General features: G+C 37.7%; 1 protein-coding gene across 8 annotated transcripts in view; it reads right to left on the reverse strand.

Annotated features, from left to right (window-relative positions):
* Nucleotides 1-20608, reverse strand: part of FAF1 (Fas associated factor 1) — a 372784-nt gene that overhangs the window by 147357 nt on the left and 204819 nt on the right. For 7 of the 8 annotated variants that reach the window (XM_036349475.1, XM_036349474.1, XM_036349478.1 and 4 more), the window contains one exon: nt 3385-3423. The exons of the other annotated variant lie outside the window; for it this stretch is intronic. In XM_036349475.1, coding sequence (XP_036205368.1) covers nt 3385-3423 — 39 coding nt within the window. The remainder of the gene's footprint in view (nt 1-3384; nt 3424-20608) is intronic. 8 annotated transcript variants of the gene reach the window in all.

Raw genomic sequence — 20608 nt, forward strand, 5'->3', positions numbered from 1 at the left:
CAGCTGCCACAGAGGCTACGGATCAGACCCTGCTTCTCTCTTCAGGCCTCTCTCTGGCCCTGATTTGCAGTCCCCTCAGCAGTCAGTGCTGGGTCACCATGCCTGCAGCCATAGGAGTCAGCACTGGGTCACCACAGCAACCCAGCACTGACTGCAGGACTGACTTCTGGTTGGTCGAGCCTCCTGGTCATTGCGGATATGACGGACCCATATATATACACACACACACACACACACACACACATATAAATTTTATATATAGCTAAATTTCTATCATCAATTATAATTATATATGATTGATGGTAAAAATTCAGCTACATAAATCTGGGGAACAGACAGGTAGTACTAAATTTATTTTAAGTAGAGTGCAAAGTACTATTGTTCATTCATTTAACTAAAGAGTCACTGAGCATCCATTATGTGCCAAGAACTCAGCTGAGTGCCAGGGATACAGCCAATGGTAAGTAGTTTCTGCTTGGATGAAGTTAACAGCTTTCTAAGCTATAGGTTTATGAATATAGTATAGACCATGTTAGCTCTATTTTATTATGTTACATCTAATCCTTGTTACCCCTTAGTAAGAATGCACCTGGTATAGTTTGCACAGTCCCATTCCACAGAAAAGAAAAATGAGATTCTTATTTTCACCCCAGATCACAGAGCTAATAAATATAGCAGAGTCAGGAGAAACATATGTAGACTCCTAGTTGTTGTTTTTGTGTTTTTTTAAAATGACATCACCTCCACTTTAAATGTGAGCTTGCTAAGCCTCTTATTTGTTGGGTGCAGAAACACTGTAAAGTTAAACTATTAAAAAAAAATTTGGTCTCTAGATGTCATTAGATTATCTGAAACCATACTCTATTTAAAGGTGGTGAAAGAAATAGAGTTATTTATGTTGCAAAATCTCATCTGTCTTTTTGCCCAGAGAGCTTCTATAGCTTGGATATATGTTAGGGGGGAAAAAAATCACACTTTAACTTTTTTATATTTCCATTCAAGTCAGGCAAACATAGTCATTATGTCATTTGAATTATTCTGTAAGTGTACTAAAGTATACTTTAAAAATAATGCTTTCAAAGAAAACAACAATAATGGTGTTTGGAGAACAGACTGAAAAAGATTTATCAAATCTTAAATCTTCCCTGGGTTCTTCCTACTCCACTCAAGAAGTATAGTGCATGTATACCGCTCCAAGGAAGTACAGGCAGCAGTGGTGGTATGATGACTTTAAGTTCATTCATCTCATTAACATATATTATCCTGTTTCATATAGGCCAGGCCAATACACTGAACACGTCTCAAAGTAACTGAAAGCCAAACTTTGAAGCATTTTTCTAACTGTGAAAGTATCCTTTCCCAAAAGATAATGTAATTTTCTATATTGAGATTTCACACCATAATGCTTATCAAAACCAGAAACATGGAGGTGGGGAGATAATTCTGCTACCAAAACTACTTAAACAAACACACAAAAGAAACCATGTGTTAAAATAAAAACAAATGCATGTCTTCCAACAATTCATATTTAATGATAACTGTTATTGTTTAATTAGGCTCAATGAAAATATCTCTTGAAAGGTACTCAGCAGTTTATGTTAAATGGGTGAAAAATCTATCCTGGGTGCAGTGTGTTCAGGTTATAAAAGCACCAGTGCTTATTTTATCTCTCCACAAAGTGTTGCTGAGATAATTACTGCTGACAGCTTTATTCAAGGTTCATTTCACTTTTTCTGCTATTTTTCTCTGGTTAGAAGTTCAACAGAGCCCATGGGAAGCCACACCCCTCACACCTGTTAGGCTTCTTCATGTTACGAAGGGCCAGTATGGACATGTCACTTCAAATTAGCATTGCACCAGGGCGCTAACTGTGACAATTACTTATCACAGGTTTAACTAAAAAAAAAAAAAAAAGTTTCTAATTCAACCACAAAAACAGTGTCACAGAATGTAATTTAAACCTGTAAAAGCAGGTTGCATAAAAGATATTCAGAGAACCACAGAGTAGGTTCCCAGGATTGAGCTTTGTCATATCTGAATTAAGCAGGAATGCTCTGCAACTGAACATTTCCTTTAAACAAAACAAAACAAAAAGACAAATAAGGAAGAGCCGGTAATTGGATTTTACTAGGAGTCAATGGTGATGAGTGGGCCTAAGTTTTCTTCATGATTGTCTCTAAAGCTTGAATATTTGACTCATTTTAATTCTTTTGTGTTAGGTAGCTAATTCAGTAACAAAATTTCCAGCTGAGCAAAGCAGTTATAAAGGCAGCTTTATAACTAGGTAGGAAGGAAGCATTCTCTACTAATATTTGTTTTTAGTCCACTTGCAAACCAGAAAATTATCATTAGAGAAAGCATACATTGACACAAAAAGAGAAAAAGGAAAAACCTTATATTCTTAAATGTGTTTCAGGCTACATATTGTAAGCCTCTCTGCTTCAAATGCAAAATAATCTCAGAATTATGCCACCTCTGAAAGACCTGAGATGGTTGGGGGTGGTTAATATGGACTGCTGTGAGGCTAATTGTGAATCTTGAGTTAATTAATCTCTCCAGATAGGGAACATAAAAAATAAATTAAATGGTCTTTTCCACCATTTCTAGTTCCATTTGGACTCAGGGAAACACCAAATGATGATGGCTAAACTCTGGAAACTTCGCTATTTGCTGCTGTTATTTAGATGCCAATCCTGAAAGCCTGGGAAATAAATATGCCCACTTCATAAATCAGTGCTAATGTACACTAACAAAACAACGGTGAATGGATCTGTATTTGCCACAGCATGCACAATCTGATTCACAAATGCCAATGTCCATTACCTGGTCAGGGTTAAGAGGAATTCAATGTTGATTCACACCACACGTGCGCACAGACACACACAGCAACCTGACTTGAGGATGCAAGCCAGAGACTGCAGAGACTAACTCTGAAACAGCACCTAGCGTTAAACACTTATGAAAAGCAAAGGACAAAATAATTATGCTGAGCAGAAATTCAACAGAAAAAATGAATTGCTTATTTGCAGGAAATCATATTCATTGGCAAATCCGTGGTAATTTTGGCACGACAACAATTTCAGTACCTTAAAAGTTCCACAAATTTTAAAACCATCATATACATGAACAGTGTAATAGAAAGGCAGAATTGTTTCAAGGCAAAATACAGAAGGGGCATTTTATGCAAAAATAAAAAAACACTCCTCAAGTTATTTTTCTAACATTTAGAAAGTCATTATTAACAAAAACATATAAAGTCAACACATGAAATACTGATTATAAGAATCCAGGACCTTATCAAAACAAACTCTTTACCTTATTCTACAATCAAAGCATAGTCACAGAGAATCAAGACAAAATCTTAGGTTAGAAAGGTGTGTTTACCTCAAGCTGGTTCCTCAATTTAAGTTTGATAAAGAGATTCTGTTAGTGAAAAAAAAATAATTATTTTAGAACTACTGTATTAATCAGTGGTGACTTCAGCTCACCATAACCACAGAACCTTCAGGTACACAAGGATCCATCTCAAGCCTGCTCTGTATGCATAGAGAGTACCAACCAGCCATTTGGCACATGTCTAGTCAATAGTGGGATGCCATTTACCCCACAACACTGTGGAACTCTTTGGACAACAAACATAAGCGCTCTGGATATTTTTCCAGCAGCATCTAATTTCTTGGCAAAACTGAGGCAGTTATGCAAAACTGAGGCAGTTATGCTAACAGCTTTGGACTCAGCACATGGGCACAGTGCTTCTAGGCATCTTGTCATGGCTTTTGCTCCTGGGGAAAACAGAGACTGAATCAACGATACCAAGTTAGGCACAGCAGCTTAAATGGGTGTAATCTAGAAACGAGAAAAAAGAACCTCATCTTGCTGGTTAATCCATGCCTGGCCCATCCCAGCCAAGTGCTTTTGCTTCTTCTGCTCAACTCCCATACCCTTACTGTGAATCTCTAGAATTCTTGGTATGTGGTTCTTTTAACTTTGCCTGTGCCTGTATTTACGTATTGGACCCTAAGGTCCCTGAGGACACAGCCTGGATCTTATATTCTCAAATATTTTAGCCCCCTTAGAACTTAGTAGGTTGCTTTGATAGTCCAGCCACATAATAAATGTCTATTGCTTGAAATTAAATCGGTACTTTCCTTGCCAAGATATCTTTTAAGATAGTACTTGTAATTTTCTAAATAAAAATCTACCTAGGAAAAAAACCTGGATATCACTCCAAAGTCAAATAAGAAGTACTAACAATGATCACTAAAGTACTGTCTAACTGACCTTCTGTCTGAGTGAAAAGTATAAGGCTCAAAAGGATAAGGTTGTTTAATTTGGTAGTCACTGATGACTTGAGACCAACAGTCAAAATAAGCAAAATACAGACCACCCAAATTCAACATAATTTAAACTTATATATTTTCATTTTTAATGAATTATTGAAAAATAAGATTTATAATTAGCACATAACATCCTATATAATAAAAGCCTAATTGGCTAAGTGTCAGGTCGTCCAATTGTCTGTTCAACCAATCAAAGCATAATATGCTAATGATATGCTAAGGCCGCTCAACCACTCACTATGATGTGCACTGACCATCAGGGGGCAGACAATCATCTGTTAACCAGTCGCTATGACATGCACTGACCACCAGGGGTCAGACGCCCCAACCAGTAGGTTGGCTTGCTGCTGTGGGGTCTGGCTGATTGCGACTGAGACGGGCCGGACATGCCCTGGAGCCCTCCCATGGTCCCTTCTGGCTGGCCAACCCCCGCGTCCCTCCCTGGCCCCAATCGTGCACCTGTGGGGCCCTTAACCTGGCCTGCACCCTCTTGCAATCCCGGACACCTCGGGGGAGGTCGAAGAGTCAGTTTCGGCCTGATCCCACTCAATGCGGGAGCTGCCCCCTGGTGGTCAGTGCGCTTTCACAGGGGGAGCGCCACTCAGCCAGAAGTTGGGCTCACAGCTAGAGAGCACAACGGCGGTGGTGGGAGCCTCTCCCGCCTCTGCGGCAGCGCTAAGGATGTCCGACTGATGACTTAGGCCTGCTCCCTGAATTTCATGCACTGGGTCTCTAGTTAAACAAAAACATTTATAGAGCCATAGCTGGTTTGACTTAGTAGATGGAATGTTGGCCTGCAGACTGAAGGGTCCTGGGTTTGATTCTGGCCAAAGGCACATGCCCGGGTTGTGGGCTCAATCTCCAGAAAGGGGGGGTGGGGGGCCCTGCAGGAGGCAGCCAATCAGTGACTCTCTCTAATCACTGATGTTTCTATTTTCTATCTCTTTCTCCTGCTCTCTTCCTCTCTGAAATCAATAAAAACATATTAAAAACACACACAACATTTATACAGTGGTACAGAAACTAGCCAGTAATGTATACAATAAATAAAAATACTCTAATACATTTTAAATAATGACTCACATAAGAATAATTATACACCAGCATTATTTTACTATTATATTTTCTTAGGATTCACACTCAGGTAAATATAAGAATTAGTAAGTAATCCCTCTATAATACATGTGTATGTTTTTACTTACTAGTCACTGGTTCTTATAGGTACATGTACACACCCATAAGAATAATTTTTTTTTGTATTAAAAATAGGAAAATTCTCAAATCCAATAATATTTTAAAAATTTTGACACATGATAAAATAATGCTGCATTTCTGAATCAAGCATGTCTTCTGTGGGCAGATTCATACCTGTAGCACTTACCAATGCCAAAAAATTTAGTGTAAAATGAAAGCTGTGCTAAAGTGTTAACTCTTCAAAACAGGCAGTAATCATTGTTATGTGCTAATTATAAATTCTATTTTTCAAAAAATGAATCAACCTGTAATTTGATCTGAAAAAATTTATTAAAAAGTACCATAGTTAAAAATATAGAATCTTTAATGTGAATATAACAAAACTAAAAAGTGAAAAATTTTCATAGAATAAATCATTTTAAATTTTTGATCATTATTTTGATCAACGTATAGTAATAATGTTAAAAACATTCCATCAAAAACAAACATAAAAATCTCTGGAGCTCTGTCAGTATAATGAGTGCAAGAAATAATTTGAAAATTAAGAAAAGTTTTTTTAAAGAATATTAGTAAGGTTGTCCTTGGAATTGCATATAGGAAATGGAATTACTTATTTTTAGTTTATCTATTTCTTTTGCTAAAGACTTATATATTAGAATTAGAGGCCCAATGCACAGAATTCATGCAAGAGTAGGCCTTCGCAGCCGCGGCTGCCTTGGCCCTCGTGGCCCCGGCTTCGTCCGGAAGGTCGTCTGGACAGTCATTCCACAGTTTGGGCATTCGGTCGATTTGCATATTAAGCTTTTATTATTATAGATTGTATAGAATTAGAGAATTTTAGAGTTAGAGGAAACTTTGAAGATGGGAGGGTAGGGAAGATAGTAGAATAAAAGGCAGAGGACTCCCATATTTATTGAGAACCTACAATGCACCAGACACTTTAAATTCATCTCCACTTCTTATTAATACAAGGGCCCTATAAGGTAGGTATTATTACCCCTGTTTCAGGAAAGTCTTAAGAAACTATTTGCTCCCAGTGGAGTTGAAATTTAATACTAATTCATGTTGTTATGATTCCAGAATCTATCTGCTCACCCATATGATAGGCAATCCATAGTCATTAACCTATTTAATCCTAAAGCTGCTAACATTCCCATACAACAGATAAGGAAACAGGCTTAAAAAATTAGTAAATCTGTCTGTAGCTACTTTAAGATCTTTTATTACACGGTCAGATGCCTATTTTCTAATATAACTCATTTGTCTGCTTAAGGAAACCAAAGTCCAGAGGACTTATGTGACTTACACAAGGTCAAAGAGGTGACAAGTTAGAGGGGAGACTCTGAGCTTGGCCTATAGGCTTCAATGTACCACATTCTTTTTCAATATTTGTCATTCAAGAGACTCACATATATCACCACCACTTAATCCAAGAGCCTCCTAAATGATGTCATATAAACTCTTCCCCCACTAAAATGACATTCAAGCTGATTTGACAGGACCAACTTAACATTACCTAACCTTGGCCTTCTCCAATTTTCTAAAACTACTATTATGGTCTGGGAGGAAAAATACTATGCTATAGCCAGTCTTGGGTGAAGTCTTCTGGGAAATGAGGACAATGAAAGCATCCCCTTGCTTTGCCGACTCAGGAGGCATTGACCAAGGTTGGTTTCTTGGGGCTTAAGAACCAGTAGGAAAAAAAAAAAAAAATTAAACGGGAGTCTCCTCCCTTCTCAGGAAAAACAAAAAAAAAGAACCAGTAGGCTGCCATTTTAAACATATATAGGCAGCTAAGGGGCAAATGGCAGTGATCAATGCCCTATTAGAGTGGGATGTCCTTGGGGATACTGTGAGGAAAAGAAAATCTGGCTTCCCTGAGGAATCTTTGACAATATAGCTATGTCTATCCAGTACAATGGTGGTCATAACTGGGCACAACGGGGAGGTATCCTAGAGTTTCTTCTAGACTCTATCATTATTCTTCCAATCCTCCTCTAGAACCTGGTTCTTTCCCTCATCATCCTAGACTTACTTGGGAACTCCATATTGTACCCTAGTCTCCACTCCCTAGGCTCATTAATATCATCTCCTACACCAGTGATGGCGAACCTATGACACGCGTGTCAGAGGTGACACGCGAACTCATTTTTTTTGGTTGATTTTTCTTTGTTAAATGGCATTTAAATATATAAAATAAATATCAAAAATATGTCTTTGTTTTACTATGGTTGCAAATATCAAAAAATTTCTATATGTGACACGACACCGGAATTAAGTTAGGGTTTTTCAAAATGCTGACACGCCGAGCTCAAAAGGTTCGCCATCACTGTCCTACACCATGACCCTGCTGCTCTCACCATCTCCCAACTATATTGAACCTTATCTATATCAAATTTTATCTCCTCAGAGCCTCAAGTGTCAACTAGCTCAATAGATGCACCAAGTTTGAACCAGCTCATACCAAGTAAAGAGCACTTGCAGACTGCTAGTTTATATTCATTCATTTTAACTATGGCATTTTTGAAATCCTCACTGGAGGATATATTTATTGATTTAAGAGGGAGGGAAGGGAAGGAAGGAAGGAGTGGAGAAAGAGAAACATTGATTGGTTGCCTACCATTGCCTCAGGCATGGAAATCTAACCTGCTACCCATGCATGTGCCCTTGACCAGAGATCGAAACCATGACCCTTTGGTACATGGGCCGACACTCTAACCACTTAGCACACAGGCCAGGGCGATATGGTCTTAAGACCTTCTCAGTGGATGACTAAATTTCGAGAAAGACTCCTAAGTGGATAGCCGCAGCACAGAAAAGCACATCATATAATAATACAATTCTTACAAATTTCTTTTCTCTCTTGTTTTTTCTCTTATTTAGTATATCAAAGCTGATGATTAATTATTAAGTTAATCGCAAGAGTAAAAAAGGCAATGAACACCATGGGGTAACACAGTATTAATAAAGGTCTATTAAATATCATTTGAAAATGTCATACTTGTTTGTTACTAGTTTGAAGGTTACCCTTTTTTGTCTGAATTACAAATATTTGAATTTTATGAGAGTTGAGTTTACAACTGCTCTAAATGAGAATGAAAGGTTAGAAATAAGTAACACAAATCAGATCGCCAGCTTTTCAATTGCATACCTAATCCAAGATAACCAATTCTATTTTTTAGGCCAGATTTTTCTTCTGAGCCTTCATTCATGTGCTAACTATATGCCTGTTCATCTAGCACGGTTCAGCAGCAATTTTGAAATTTTCCATCTCTTCAGGTTCTCAAGTTACTTCTCTATTCAGCTCATTCTACCTGCTTCTTGTTTAACTGTGAATTACATTTAAATTTTAGGGGTAAGATATTTAAGTGCTTTATACCTCCCTTCAGATTTGCATGTTTAATTTGGGTTAGTGTTCCCCCTTCTTCTTGCCTCTTTTCAATAATCATCAATTACACAGATAGTGGTTTCTGACTTTCAGTGTTTCCCAAACTTACCCATTGTCCCTGGAGCTCTTCTTCCAGAATTAAAACTATTAACTCTCCAAGCTTTAACAGGCTAGGGGGAAAACATGGCTTCTTAGAACATCAATGTTTTTTCCAGGTAAGATTCTATTTTGTCCAGTTATCTCTTGAACTACCTTTGCCCCACCTCCAACCATTCTCTATCATCACAAGTGTTTTCTTCTGAATTTGAATAAGCTGCTACTGATAAAACATTCTTTTATTATTCCACTACTGAGAATATTGAAAAAAATATAATAACCCTGAGTAAGAAAGTATGCAAATAAAGCTATCTGCATCAAAACAATAAAATGTTGAAGCAATATTTTCAAATGAGAAAATGATACACAGAAATGAAAGATAACTTCTAAACTTTGAGATAGAACAGCTAGCATGGTTTACAAGCAATTTACAAGTCAGGTGCATTTACTCATTAAGCAACTACCTAAGTATATCATCACTAATAGCTTAAAATGTCCCAGTTAATTTGTTACATATAGTTGGAGAACATCTATTGGTTCTTTAAAGTTTTATTTGTAGTATCAGTCCTGTATTTCCTAACCTGTCATAATTCATTCAGTCCTCTTGCACTTTGAAATCTCCACAATAATAAGAACTTTATCAGGCTGGTTTTGGTATGAAGTAGCACAGCAAACCGAAATCCCACCGGGAGCAGTCCACAGACTTCTCTTCTAAGCAGCAAAAAGCTGTTATCATTTTCTGAATTACAGGAACTATAAAAGGACACTCTACTCAAGCTGCCGCTGAATGTCACCTGAAAAGCAATCACAAAAGGGCTCTGTCTTGGCTTATCTCTGAGCTCTGTCACTACGGCAACCAGCAGGGAATAAGTATCTGTGGGTCTATGAATTTCAGAATCCCATAAAAGCCAGGGCTAAAAAGGCATGTGCAGCCTCTCAGAGATTGACTGCATTAATACATTAGCAAATACTGTGAAACACTGGATAAATGTCAGCAATTATGGAAAAAGCGTCTAATAACGATATTCGTTGCCTGTCAAACCCCCGTGAGGTTTGATGTGTAACTGCCACTCAAAGCTGTCTGTAATTTTATCTCTTTTATACATCTGAATCCACAGCATTCAAATTTGTACTTTGAAAGTAATAAACTGTAAAGCAGTTTATTCTGTGTTGATCACAACTGCCAACAAATATACAATAAAAGAACAAAAAGACTTTCACTGGCTGTGAGAGCAATCAGTACCAACAATCTCTTATGTTTTTCAAAACAACCTTATATATCCTACATGTAGAATATTAATGTCATGATGTGGAGAAATGATTTGACTATGATAAAGTCACCTTGAGCTCAAAAGGCCACTTATATTGCATAAATATTCACTTCGAGCCTTCTCTTTGGATTAGAAAATATGAAAGAATTTAGCAAATTAGACACAGTTGCAAAGATCAAACGATGGCTGGAATCTTTGTTAGCTCCAAAACAGGCTATAATACTATTTTCACTACCTTTCTCAGAGAATTATAAACAACTGATTATATCTAAAACCCAAAGGTCTAAAAGTACAACTTAACATGCTTCATATTCATATTTCCATTGCTTGAAAGTGACTTATTAAGAAATCTTATCACACATGTTACAGCTGTTCAAATGCAATAGACAGCATGTTAACTTGCAGACACAAATGCCAGAGATTAACTAGTACACATATGTATTATAAACATTTCATTTCTCAGTTATAAAATAGGGTCAGGTACAAGGGTTCCAATAAGACCTTTTTTAATAACAGCAGAAAAGAGCTTGGTGTTTTGAAAAAGAGTAGGGATGCCTTTGAAGAAAGCAGTAATACGTTTTGGAGTATTGGGCTAGCAGTTACTTACTGCAATTTAAAGCCAATCACTTGACCTTTTCAGTGTTACATCTAGATCTATAATTAATAAAGACCTAATATACAAATTGACTGAACGACCAAACAGCAGAATGACTGTCCAGATGACCTTCTGGATGACCACGCTATGACACCCACTGGCGCCAGGTCAGCCAAGGTGGGTGCGATGTGATTGGTTGGGGGCCCAGCCATCGCCCCATGATCGCCCTGCAGAGGGAGGCCAAAGCCACCAGACAGCGGGGTGATCAATTGATCAATCGGGGGGCTCCACGATCACCCCAAATTGGGAGGCCCAAGCCACCGACCAGCAGGCTGCGGTGGGTGGGCGATCCATTGTAGAGCCCTGCCCGGGTGGGCAGGGCCTCCCCCTTTGGGGGGATTCATCATGAAGCCCCACGATCGATTGCCCCAAAGAGGGAGGCCCAGGCTACCCAGCCAGCGGTGCTGGGGCAGGTAGCCTGGGCATCCCTCTGCGGGGGCGATCCATAGCGAAGCTCCGGCCAGGTGGGCAGGGCCTATTTTTTTAGAGCGATGGATTGCAGGGCTCCCGGACTATGAGAGGGCACAGGCTGGGCTGAGGGTCCCCCCTCTCTCGTTCCCCCTCCCCCACTTCAGTGCACAAATTTCGTGTCTCGGGCCTCTAGTTTAATATAAACACAAGAAACATTTAGTGAGTGTTTATTTTGTGCCAGGGGCTATGGTAGGCACTTGAGACACAAAAATGGGTAAAACCTGCTTCTTGCCCTCATGGAGCTCATACTCATAAAGAGAAGTATATGTAAATAAATATGTCATTACAAATTCTCTTCTCTAAGAGCCAGCTAGAAGGAAAAGATGGTTTGAAGTAACCCTCAGGAAAATTTACAATAGATAGTAACTGTATTTTACTGCATACTGTTCCTATCAAAAATTATTTACTTACAATCTACTCCCTGGCTCAAATGAGATCATATATATAAAATATACATTGTAAACTACAAATCATTATATAAATGTGTCTCAATATACTCATCTAGCACTGTGCTAAGTAACTGTGGGTACCAAAACAGTGAGTATTGCTGCTCATTTCCACCTCATTAATAATATAGCTACTATTCAAGAACATACATACAAACCAAATTGCTAGAGTGAAAGTTTTAAATTCATTTATATTCAAGACACATAAGTGCTAACCTAATACAGGAAAACAAAGGCAGAATTTGTTTCTCTCTTTCTGCCTTATTTGAAATAATTGTAAAGCTTCAAACCAGTATAACTGCAATCTGGAAAAAAATTAGACTGGATATTTAAAAACTGGTACTATTTTGAGAAATATAGAACACATAAGAAATAGCATGGTATAAGAGAAAAAATACTGGCACCAGGCAGGAAGCGAATTTGGAGTTGAATACTGTTTCTGCATTTCACTTTCTCATTTACCAGTATGGCTTCAGATCAACATATTTATTCTAAATCACACTAGTTAAAATATACCTATTTTAAGTGTACTTGTTCAAGGATTTTTTACCTACATATACACTATTCTAACCACTGAGCCCCCTCTCCCAATCAAAATATCAAAAATTTCTATCACTCCCAAAATTGTCTTGTTATTATTTAGTTGTAAGACTTCTTCTTATAACCTGGATATAGGCCCTTTACCAAATATGTTTTGCAAATATTTTCTTCTAGTCTGTGGCAATTCCCCTCCCTTTTTCTAAATGCTATCTTTTGAAGAGCAAAAATTGCAAGTTATCAATTTTTTCCCCTGTTATGGTGAGGGCTTTTAGTGATCTCTCTAAGAAATTTTTTCCTACCCCAGGGTCTTAGAAGATTTCCCCCTATATTTTCTTTTAACCGTTTTACAGTTGTAGCTTTTAAATTTAGGCCTATGATACATTTTGAGATAATTTTTGTGTACGGCATAAGGTAAAGGTTGAAGTTGCCTTTATTGATATCCAGTTGTGCTATCATCATTTGTTAAAAAAAAAAAAAAAAAAAAAAGACCACCCTTTCTCCACTTCATTACATTGGTATCACTGCACAAAATCACTTGCCAACATATACACAGATCTATTTCTGAATGCTCTATTTTATCCAACCTATTTGTCTATTTTTACACAAATACCACATTGTCTTAAATATTATTTTTTTAAATCAGGCAGTATATATTTTCCAACTTTTTCAAAATCATTTTGGGAATTCTAGGTCCTGCACATTCCCATATAAATTTTAGAATTAACTTGTCAATTTCTATAAAAAATAGTCCAGATTTTTTAAATTGGGATTGCAGTGAATCCACAGGTGAGTATGGGAAGAACTACCACCTTAAAATATCGAGTTTTCCAATCCATGACCATGATATATCTGTTTTTAAGGACTTTATTTCTTTCAGCAATAATCTGTAATTTTCCATGTCGAGATATTATACGTATTTAAATTTATCCTTAAATAGTTCATGGTTTTTGGATGGAATAATGAACGGTACAATTTTTTTTAAAGTTCCAATTCCAAAATGTTCTTTGGTGCTATATAGTAACATGCTTTTTTATATATTAAATCTTGTAGTCTGTGACCTTATGAATTTCACTGGTCACGTTTGGTTTTTTTTATTGCTTGTAGTTAATATGCAACAAAACAAACTACTAAAATTGTAGTTAATATGCAACAAAACAAACTACTAAAATTTTGTGTAAGAATAAAGACAATTTATGTGAATTGCAAACTATAGCCCTAGCTGGTTTGGCTCAGTAGATAGAGCGTCAGTCTGCGGACTGAAGGGTCCCAGGTTCGATCCCAGTCAAGGCACATGCCCAGATTGCGGGCTCCATCCCCAGTAGGGGGTGTGCAGGAGGCAGTTGTGATCAATGATTCTCTTGCATAATTGATGTTTCTCTTTCTCTCTCTCCCTCTCTCTCTCTTTCTCTCTCTCTCTCTCCTTTCCTCTCTGAAATAAATAAAAATATATATTAAAAAAATTACAAATTACATAAATGACAAAGTATGTAATTTAATTCTGTATTGGTCAGAGGTAACATTCTTCATTTCAAACCTTTAAAATTTACTGAGCCCTAGCTGGTTTGGTTCAGTAGCTAGAGCGTCAGCCTTTGGACTGAAGGGTCCTGGGTTCAATTCCAGTCAGGACATATACTTCCACTGCAGGCTCAATCCCTGGCTCTGGTTGGGGCACATGCAGGAGGCAACCAATAGATGTGTCTCTCTCACATCAATGTTTCTCTTTCAGTCTCTCCCTCTCCCTTCCACTCTTTCTAAATAAAAACTCAATGGAAAAATATCCTCTGGTAAGGATTAACAAAAAAATAAATAAAATTTACTGAGACTTTAGTTATGGTTCAGGTCTCTCTTGAATATACCATGCACACTTGAATAGAACTTGTATTCTGCTCAAGTATCTATAAAGTATCTGGTCAAATTGGTTAAGTTTTGCTCAAATCTTCTCTATCCTTATCTGCCATTTTCCTGTAAATTGCTGACAGTAATGTGAAATCTCAAACTCTAATTGTGAGCTTGTCTATTCTTTTGATTCTACTAGTTTTTACTTCACATATTTAGAAACTGTTATTAGGTGCATACACGTCTAAGATTGTGATGTCACCCTGGCTGATGGTTCAGTGGTTAGAGCATCAGTCCGCACATGGAAGGATCACTGGTTTGAATCTCAGTCAAGGGCACATACCTGGGTTGCACGTTCATTTCCTGGTCCAGGAAGGGTAAGTGGGGGAGGCAACCAATTGATGTGTCTCTCTCACATCAATGTTTCTCTCTCTTCCCTTCATTCTCTCTTCCCCTCTTTCTCTCCTCCTCCTGCCCTCCCCCCTTCTAACTCTCTAAAATTCAATTAACCTCTCCAAAAATTAATCCTTGAGTGAGGATTAACAACAACAAAAAAGATTGTTATATTTTCTTGACAAGTTTTCTTTTAATCATGATGAAATGATGCTCTTCAGTCCTATTAGACTATCTTCAATGCATATTATACCACTTCATGCATAACATAGGAAACCTGGAACAGTACAATTTCACTCTGTGATTTTTGTCACTGTCATGTATATTACTTCTACATATGTTCAAAGTTTCACATTTTTTTTAAATTTAAAGTTATCTTTTAGCCTTGGCCGGTGTGGCGCAGTTGACTGTCCCAGGCACTGAAAGGTTGCTGGTTCAATTCCTGGTCTGGGCATATACCCAGGTTTCGGGCTCGAGCCTGGAAGGGGGCATGCAGGAGGCAGCTGATGGGTTTCTCTGTCATATCCATGTTTCTCTCTCTTTCCCGCTAAAAATAGAGAGAGAGGAAGGAAGGAAGGAAGGAATGAAGGAAGGAAGGAATCTTTAAAAAAATTAAAAACAGAAGGAAAAGTCTTTCATATTTAACCAGTTTTACCCTTGTTTTACTATTACTAACTCTCTACATTCTTCTGTATAGACCCATTTATTTTGCTATCATTTTCCTTTTGCCTAAAGAACTTCCCTTAATACATCTTGTGGTGCAGGTTTGCTGGCTCCAAATTTCTCTGTTTTTGTTTGTATGAAAAAGCTTTTATTTTGGCTTCAGTTTCAAAGGATTATTTTTACCTGATACAGAATTCTAAGTTGTCACTTTTTAACCTTTCAGTTCTTTATGTTATTTCACCGTTTTTTTGGCTTACATTGTTTCTGACAAGAAATCTGAAGTCTGTAACTGTTTTCCTGTGTAATGTGTATTTTTCTATTGACTGATTTGAAATTGTTTTCTTAGTCACTTGTTTTTAGCAATTTGATTATGAACTTCTTAGTGAAAAATTCTTTGTATTTACCTTCCATGGGACTCATTATGCTTTTTGAATCTATAAGTTTTATAGTTTTCATCACATATGAAAAATTTTCAGAAATTATTTCCTCAAAATTGTTTTAGTTTTGATCTCCTCTTCCAACACCCTAGCTTTTCTCTTTCTTTAAGATTCCCATTGCATGTATGTTAGACTGCTTGAATTTTGTCCCACACATCATTGATTCTTGATTTTTCCCCTGTTTCTATTGCTACATCTTCAGGTTCACTGGTCTTTTCTTCTTCTTTTCTTATTCCCTTCTCCTTCGTGGGAAGGATTCTAGGCAGATACATTATACCTGTTTCTTTAAATATATATAAAATTTTTAAAATTGATTTCAGAGAGGAAGGAAGGACGAGAGATAGATACATCAATGATGAGAGAGAATCACTGATCAGCAGCCTCCTGAATGCCCCATGCTAGGAATCGAGCCTGCAACCAGGACATGTGCCCTGACCGGGAATCAAACTGCAACCTCCTTGCTCATAGGTCAATGTTCAACCACTGACCCATACTGGCCGGGCACTGGTCTTTTCTTTGGCAGTTTCTAACGTGCGATTAAGCCCATCCAGAAAACATTTTATTTCAGATATTACATTGTTATATTTAGAATAAAAAGTTATTCTCTTTTGTATATTTATTCTTTCCTCATTAAATTCATATTTTCTGTGGGAAGCCGCCTATTGTCTTCTCTAGCAGAGAGGTGTGGACAAGGAGCCTGGAATGCTGGTGACCCTTGAGCCCTGGCAAAGGTCAGGGCTATGCACCCACTGTTCAGTCGAGACAATGGTCGCTGAAGCAACGTCCCCACCAGATAGTCATGTAAATCCTTACTGATAAGAGAGTCTGTCTGTTACTGGAACTTGCCTGCCTAAGGGCTACAGGTGTATCCCAAACTGAATAAAAGGATGGCAAGGCCTGAGCCAAAGCGGAGTCCATCCTCTTGGGATGGGCTCTCGCCTGGCCCCCCAATTTCCAAATTATTATTTCTTGTCTCGTCTCTTTCATTTGCATGCAGCCCCTCTTCCAGAGCCTGAACCCCGAACCACGCAGGATGTGGGTCATTAACAATTTTCCTTTAAATTCTTGAGCATATTCATAAAATTTATAATAGCTAAAATTTCTATCTGCTAATTTCATTATCTAAGTAACTTCTATGTCTGTTGTGATTGTTTTTTTTAACTTATATTTCTTCTGATTATGGGTTAGATTTTCATACTTCTTCATATGCATAGTAACTTTTGATTGGATGCTGAACTCTGTTTTTAAAGGTAAGTTACCTGTTAATGAGCTTGTTCCTTTTGAAAATTGTTGTTATGTTTAGAAATGTCTACTATGGCTGGTGTAAACTCAAACTATTCCCAGTTCTGTGTGAGCTCTAAGAATTGTGTGCCTTACAGCTCCCAGTTAATTGTTCTTGTATTGGTCAGTTTTTTTACCCAGTCCTTAGAACGTCATCTTATGCACGCACAGACTGGTATTCAACTAAAGACTGGGGAAAACCTACGTAGTTTTCTGAAGCTTTTTCTCTGCTAGTACTCTACCTTGCAGAGTCTAGTTGCCGTGACCTCCATGAACTCCACTCTCAGTCTCTTCAAACTCAATAAAATCACCAGGTTCCATTTCAGTTTCCTTTCCTTGCTCTGGGAGCCAGAAATTGCCCCCAGACAGAATGTAAGACTACCACAGGGCTCATTTGTTTCCTTCTTCAGAATCCTATACTACCTATTGTCTAATATCTGAAAACAATTGTTTCACATATTTTATTCAGTTTTCTGGTTGTTTATAGAGGGAATAAAATTCCAATTGCAGTCACCCCATCATGGACAGAAGCAGCAGTCTACAGGCTTATGATTTTAATAAACCAAAATCAAGATTTACAGCATCAGATTTTAGTGCTTATATATTTCCTCCTGGAAGCTGTCTCACTTCCATTTATTCTTCCTCATACTGACTGAGTCAATATGTCCCTTGAATGCTTCATCCACCCTCCTGAATTTTTCACTTTCTCCGTTAAGGACATAGTCCATTTCGTAAGTTTTCATTCTTTTTAAACTTAAACTTTCTTTTACTGCTTTCAATGCTGTTCTTTCCGTCTGTTTAGACTTTTCCTGTGTTATTTGTAGAAGACTCTATATGTTGACAAGGGCAGTGAACCCTCTGAAGCTACTGAGTCTCAGCACCATCAGAAGCAACATTATCCATGACCTTGCCAAATAAAGAGAAAGCCAGTAAAAATGTCCAAAGATTACCTGAATCTGTCTGACCTAGGACAGGCTAGCATTGTAATTTAAATATCATAAGATGACCCTAAAGCTACTCAAAGAATGCTTCTGATTCTGCATGTGTATGCATGCAATATAAAGAAGGGGCTTACTCAAGGGAAAAAGGAGTTAATGTTTGTTGAATGCCTACTAAATGCCAGACATTACACCAGAGGTTGGCAAACTTTTTCTGTAAAGGACCAAATAGCAGCTATTTGAGGCTTTGTGGGTCATGTGGTTTTGTGACAACTAAATATACCTGCTGTTTGTTATAGTATAAAAGCAACTGTATACAATAAACAAACAAATGGATGTGATTATATTCCAATAAAACATTATTTACAAAAACAGATGATGCGTGGGATTTAGGCTGACAATCATAATTGCCAACCCCTGAATTATATGTACTTTTCATTAATATAATGTAAATAGAAATTGCGAATATTCAATAATTTTGTCTTTAATAAATGGCAATTTCATATGGTTCAACCTATTATGTAATCAATTTAATCTTCACAATAGCATTTCAAGGGTCTTAACATCATCCTCATTTTGCAGATGAGGAAACTGAAATTCATACATTAACTTATCTAAATAATAGCAATATTGGGATTCAACAAATTTGAATTGGTCTGCTCACTTAACTTTCTCTCTCTCTCTCTCTCACACACACACACACACACACACACACACACACACACACACAAACACACAATGGTACAAAACAGCTAAGTGTAGCTTCTCCCTCCGACTGTTATTATATTTGCCATTACAGAATTTTGGTAATTTAATTATTATTAGAAAAAAATAAACCTAGTTCTCAAACAGATAATCAAGTTTCTGATCATACAAATTCATTAAGTTATTTATTCTTATAGATGCCAATTTAGTAGAGCTCTGAACAATTCAAATGAGTGAATGAATAAAACACTATGTTTTATCTTGCATAGCATACAAAGATGAGGAAAATAGTTCTTGCTCCCAATTTTTAGAATTTACAAAAGGGAAAAACACAAGTATAGTATCCCCCCCCACAACACCTCCCTCCCCCCCATTCACAGTTTTGCTATCTGCGGTTTCAGTTACCCATGGTCAACCACGGTTCAAAAATATTAAATGGAAAATTCCAGAAGTAAACAATTCATAAGTTTTAAATTGCATGCTGTTCTGAGTAGCATGATGAAATCCTGCACTGTCCCGCTCTGTCCCACTGGGGATATGAATCACACCCCTTTGTCCAGAGTAGCCACACTATACATGTTGCCCACCTGTTAGTCACTTAGCTGTCTCAGTTATCAGATTGACGGTGTGGTTCCAAAGCACAAGAGTAGTGATGTTGGCAATTCAAATATGCCAAAGAGAAGCCATAAAGCGCTTCCTTTGAGTGAAAGGTATCCTATATAATAAAAGCCTAATATGCCAAGTGTCCAGACGTCTGTTCAACCAATCAAAGCAAAATATGCTAATGATATGTTAAGGCCGCTCAACCATTCGCTATGACATGCACTGACCACGAGGGGGGTAGATGCTCCAACTGGTAGGTTAGCTTGCTGCTGGGGTCCAGCTGATTGGGACTGAGCGAGATGGGCCAGACACACCCTGGAGCTCTTCCGCTGTCCCTCCCCAGCCCCAATCATTCACTGGTGGGGTCCCTTGGCCTGGCCTGTGCCCTCTCGCAATCCAGGATCCCTCAGGAGATGTCGGAGAGCCAGTTTCAGCCCGATCCCACAGGCCAGGCTGAGGGACCCCACTGGTACACGAATTCGTGCACCGAGCCTCTAGTGTATTATATAGGGGAAAAAGTAGTATATGCAAGGTTTGGTACCATCTGAAGATTTAGGCATCCACTGGGGGGTCTTAGAACATATCTGTACACAAATTAAGATGTAATTAGATATCCCTTTCTCTGGGAAGCCATTTTTTTTTTTTTTTTTTTTTTTACCATTCCCATCTGTTGACAAAATCAGAATGAAGGAAGGTAAAAGCAAAATAAGAATTAAAACACAAATAGAATTAAAATATAAACTAATTTTTAGCTGAGTTGAAGAAGGCAGCTTGGTATGAGGAATATAGATAAAACTTCTTAAAGAAAGGTCTTAAAGAAAGGAGATTAATTGCTATAGGTATTCTAGGTGGAAAAAATTGTATGGTTAAATGACATAGAGTGGGAGAGAGCATCAAGTATATTTGAAAAACAAAAAAATATGTATTTAGCTAAGGTTGAGATATACAGAATCACATTCAATCAATTATTCAAGAAATATTTATTGAGCATTCAGGTTAGGCTTGTATGAGAAAATAAACCTGGAAGAGACATTTCAGACCAATGAATGAAGAATTTTAAATGCCAGCATAAAAATCTGTACATAATCAATCAGCAAGTACTAGGCTGCCATTGAAGATAAGCAAGCAAGGCTGACTGTGATTTATTCTGCACTTCAGAAGTATTTACCTTGCAGTAACAGATGAAATGATTATAGTGGAGGATTATGAGTTTACTTAATAGGTAACTAGAGCATGATAAGTATGTTGTAATTGTGAGAGTCTGTATCTGGACAGCAGTTACTATAAAGTGGAGGACAGGGGTCCAGGATCAGGTAACGTCCATAATTTGACACCTGCCAAACACAATGTA

The sequence above is a fragment of the Myotis myotis genome, unplaced genomic scaffold, assembly GCF_014108235.1.
Source record: "Myotis myotis isolate mMyoMyo1 unplaced genomic scaffold, mMyoMyo1.p scaffold_m19_p_2, whole genome shotgun sequence".
Taxonomy (NCBI): Eukaryota; Metazoa; Chordata; class Mammalia; order Chiroptera; family Vespertilionidae; genus Myotis; species Myotis myotis.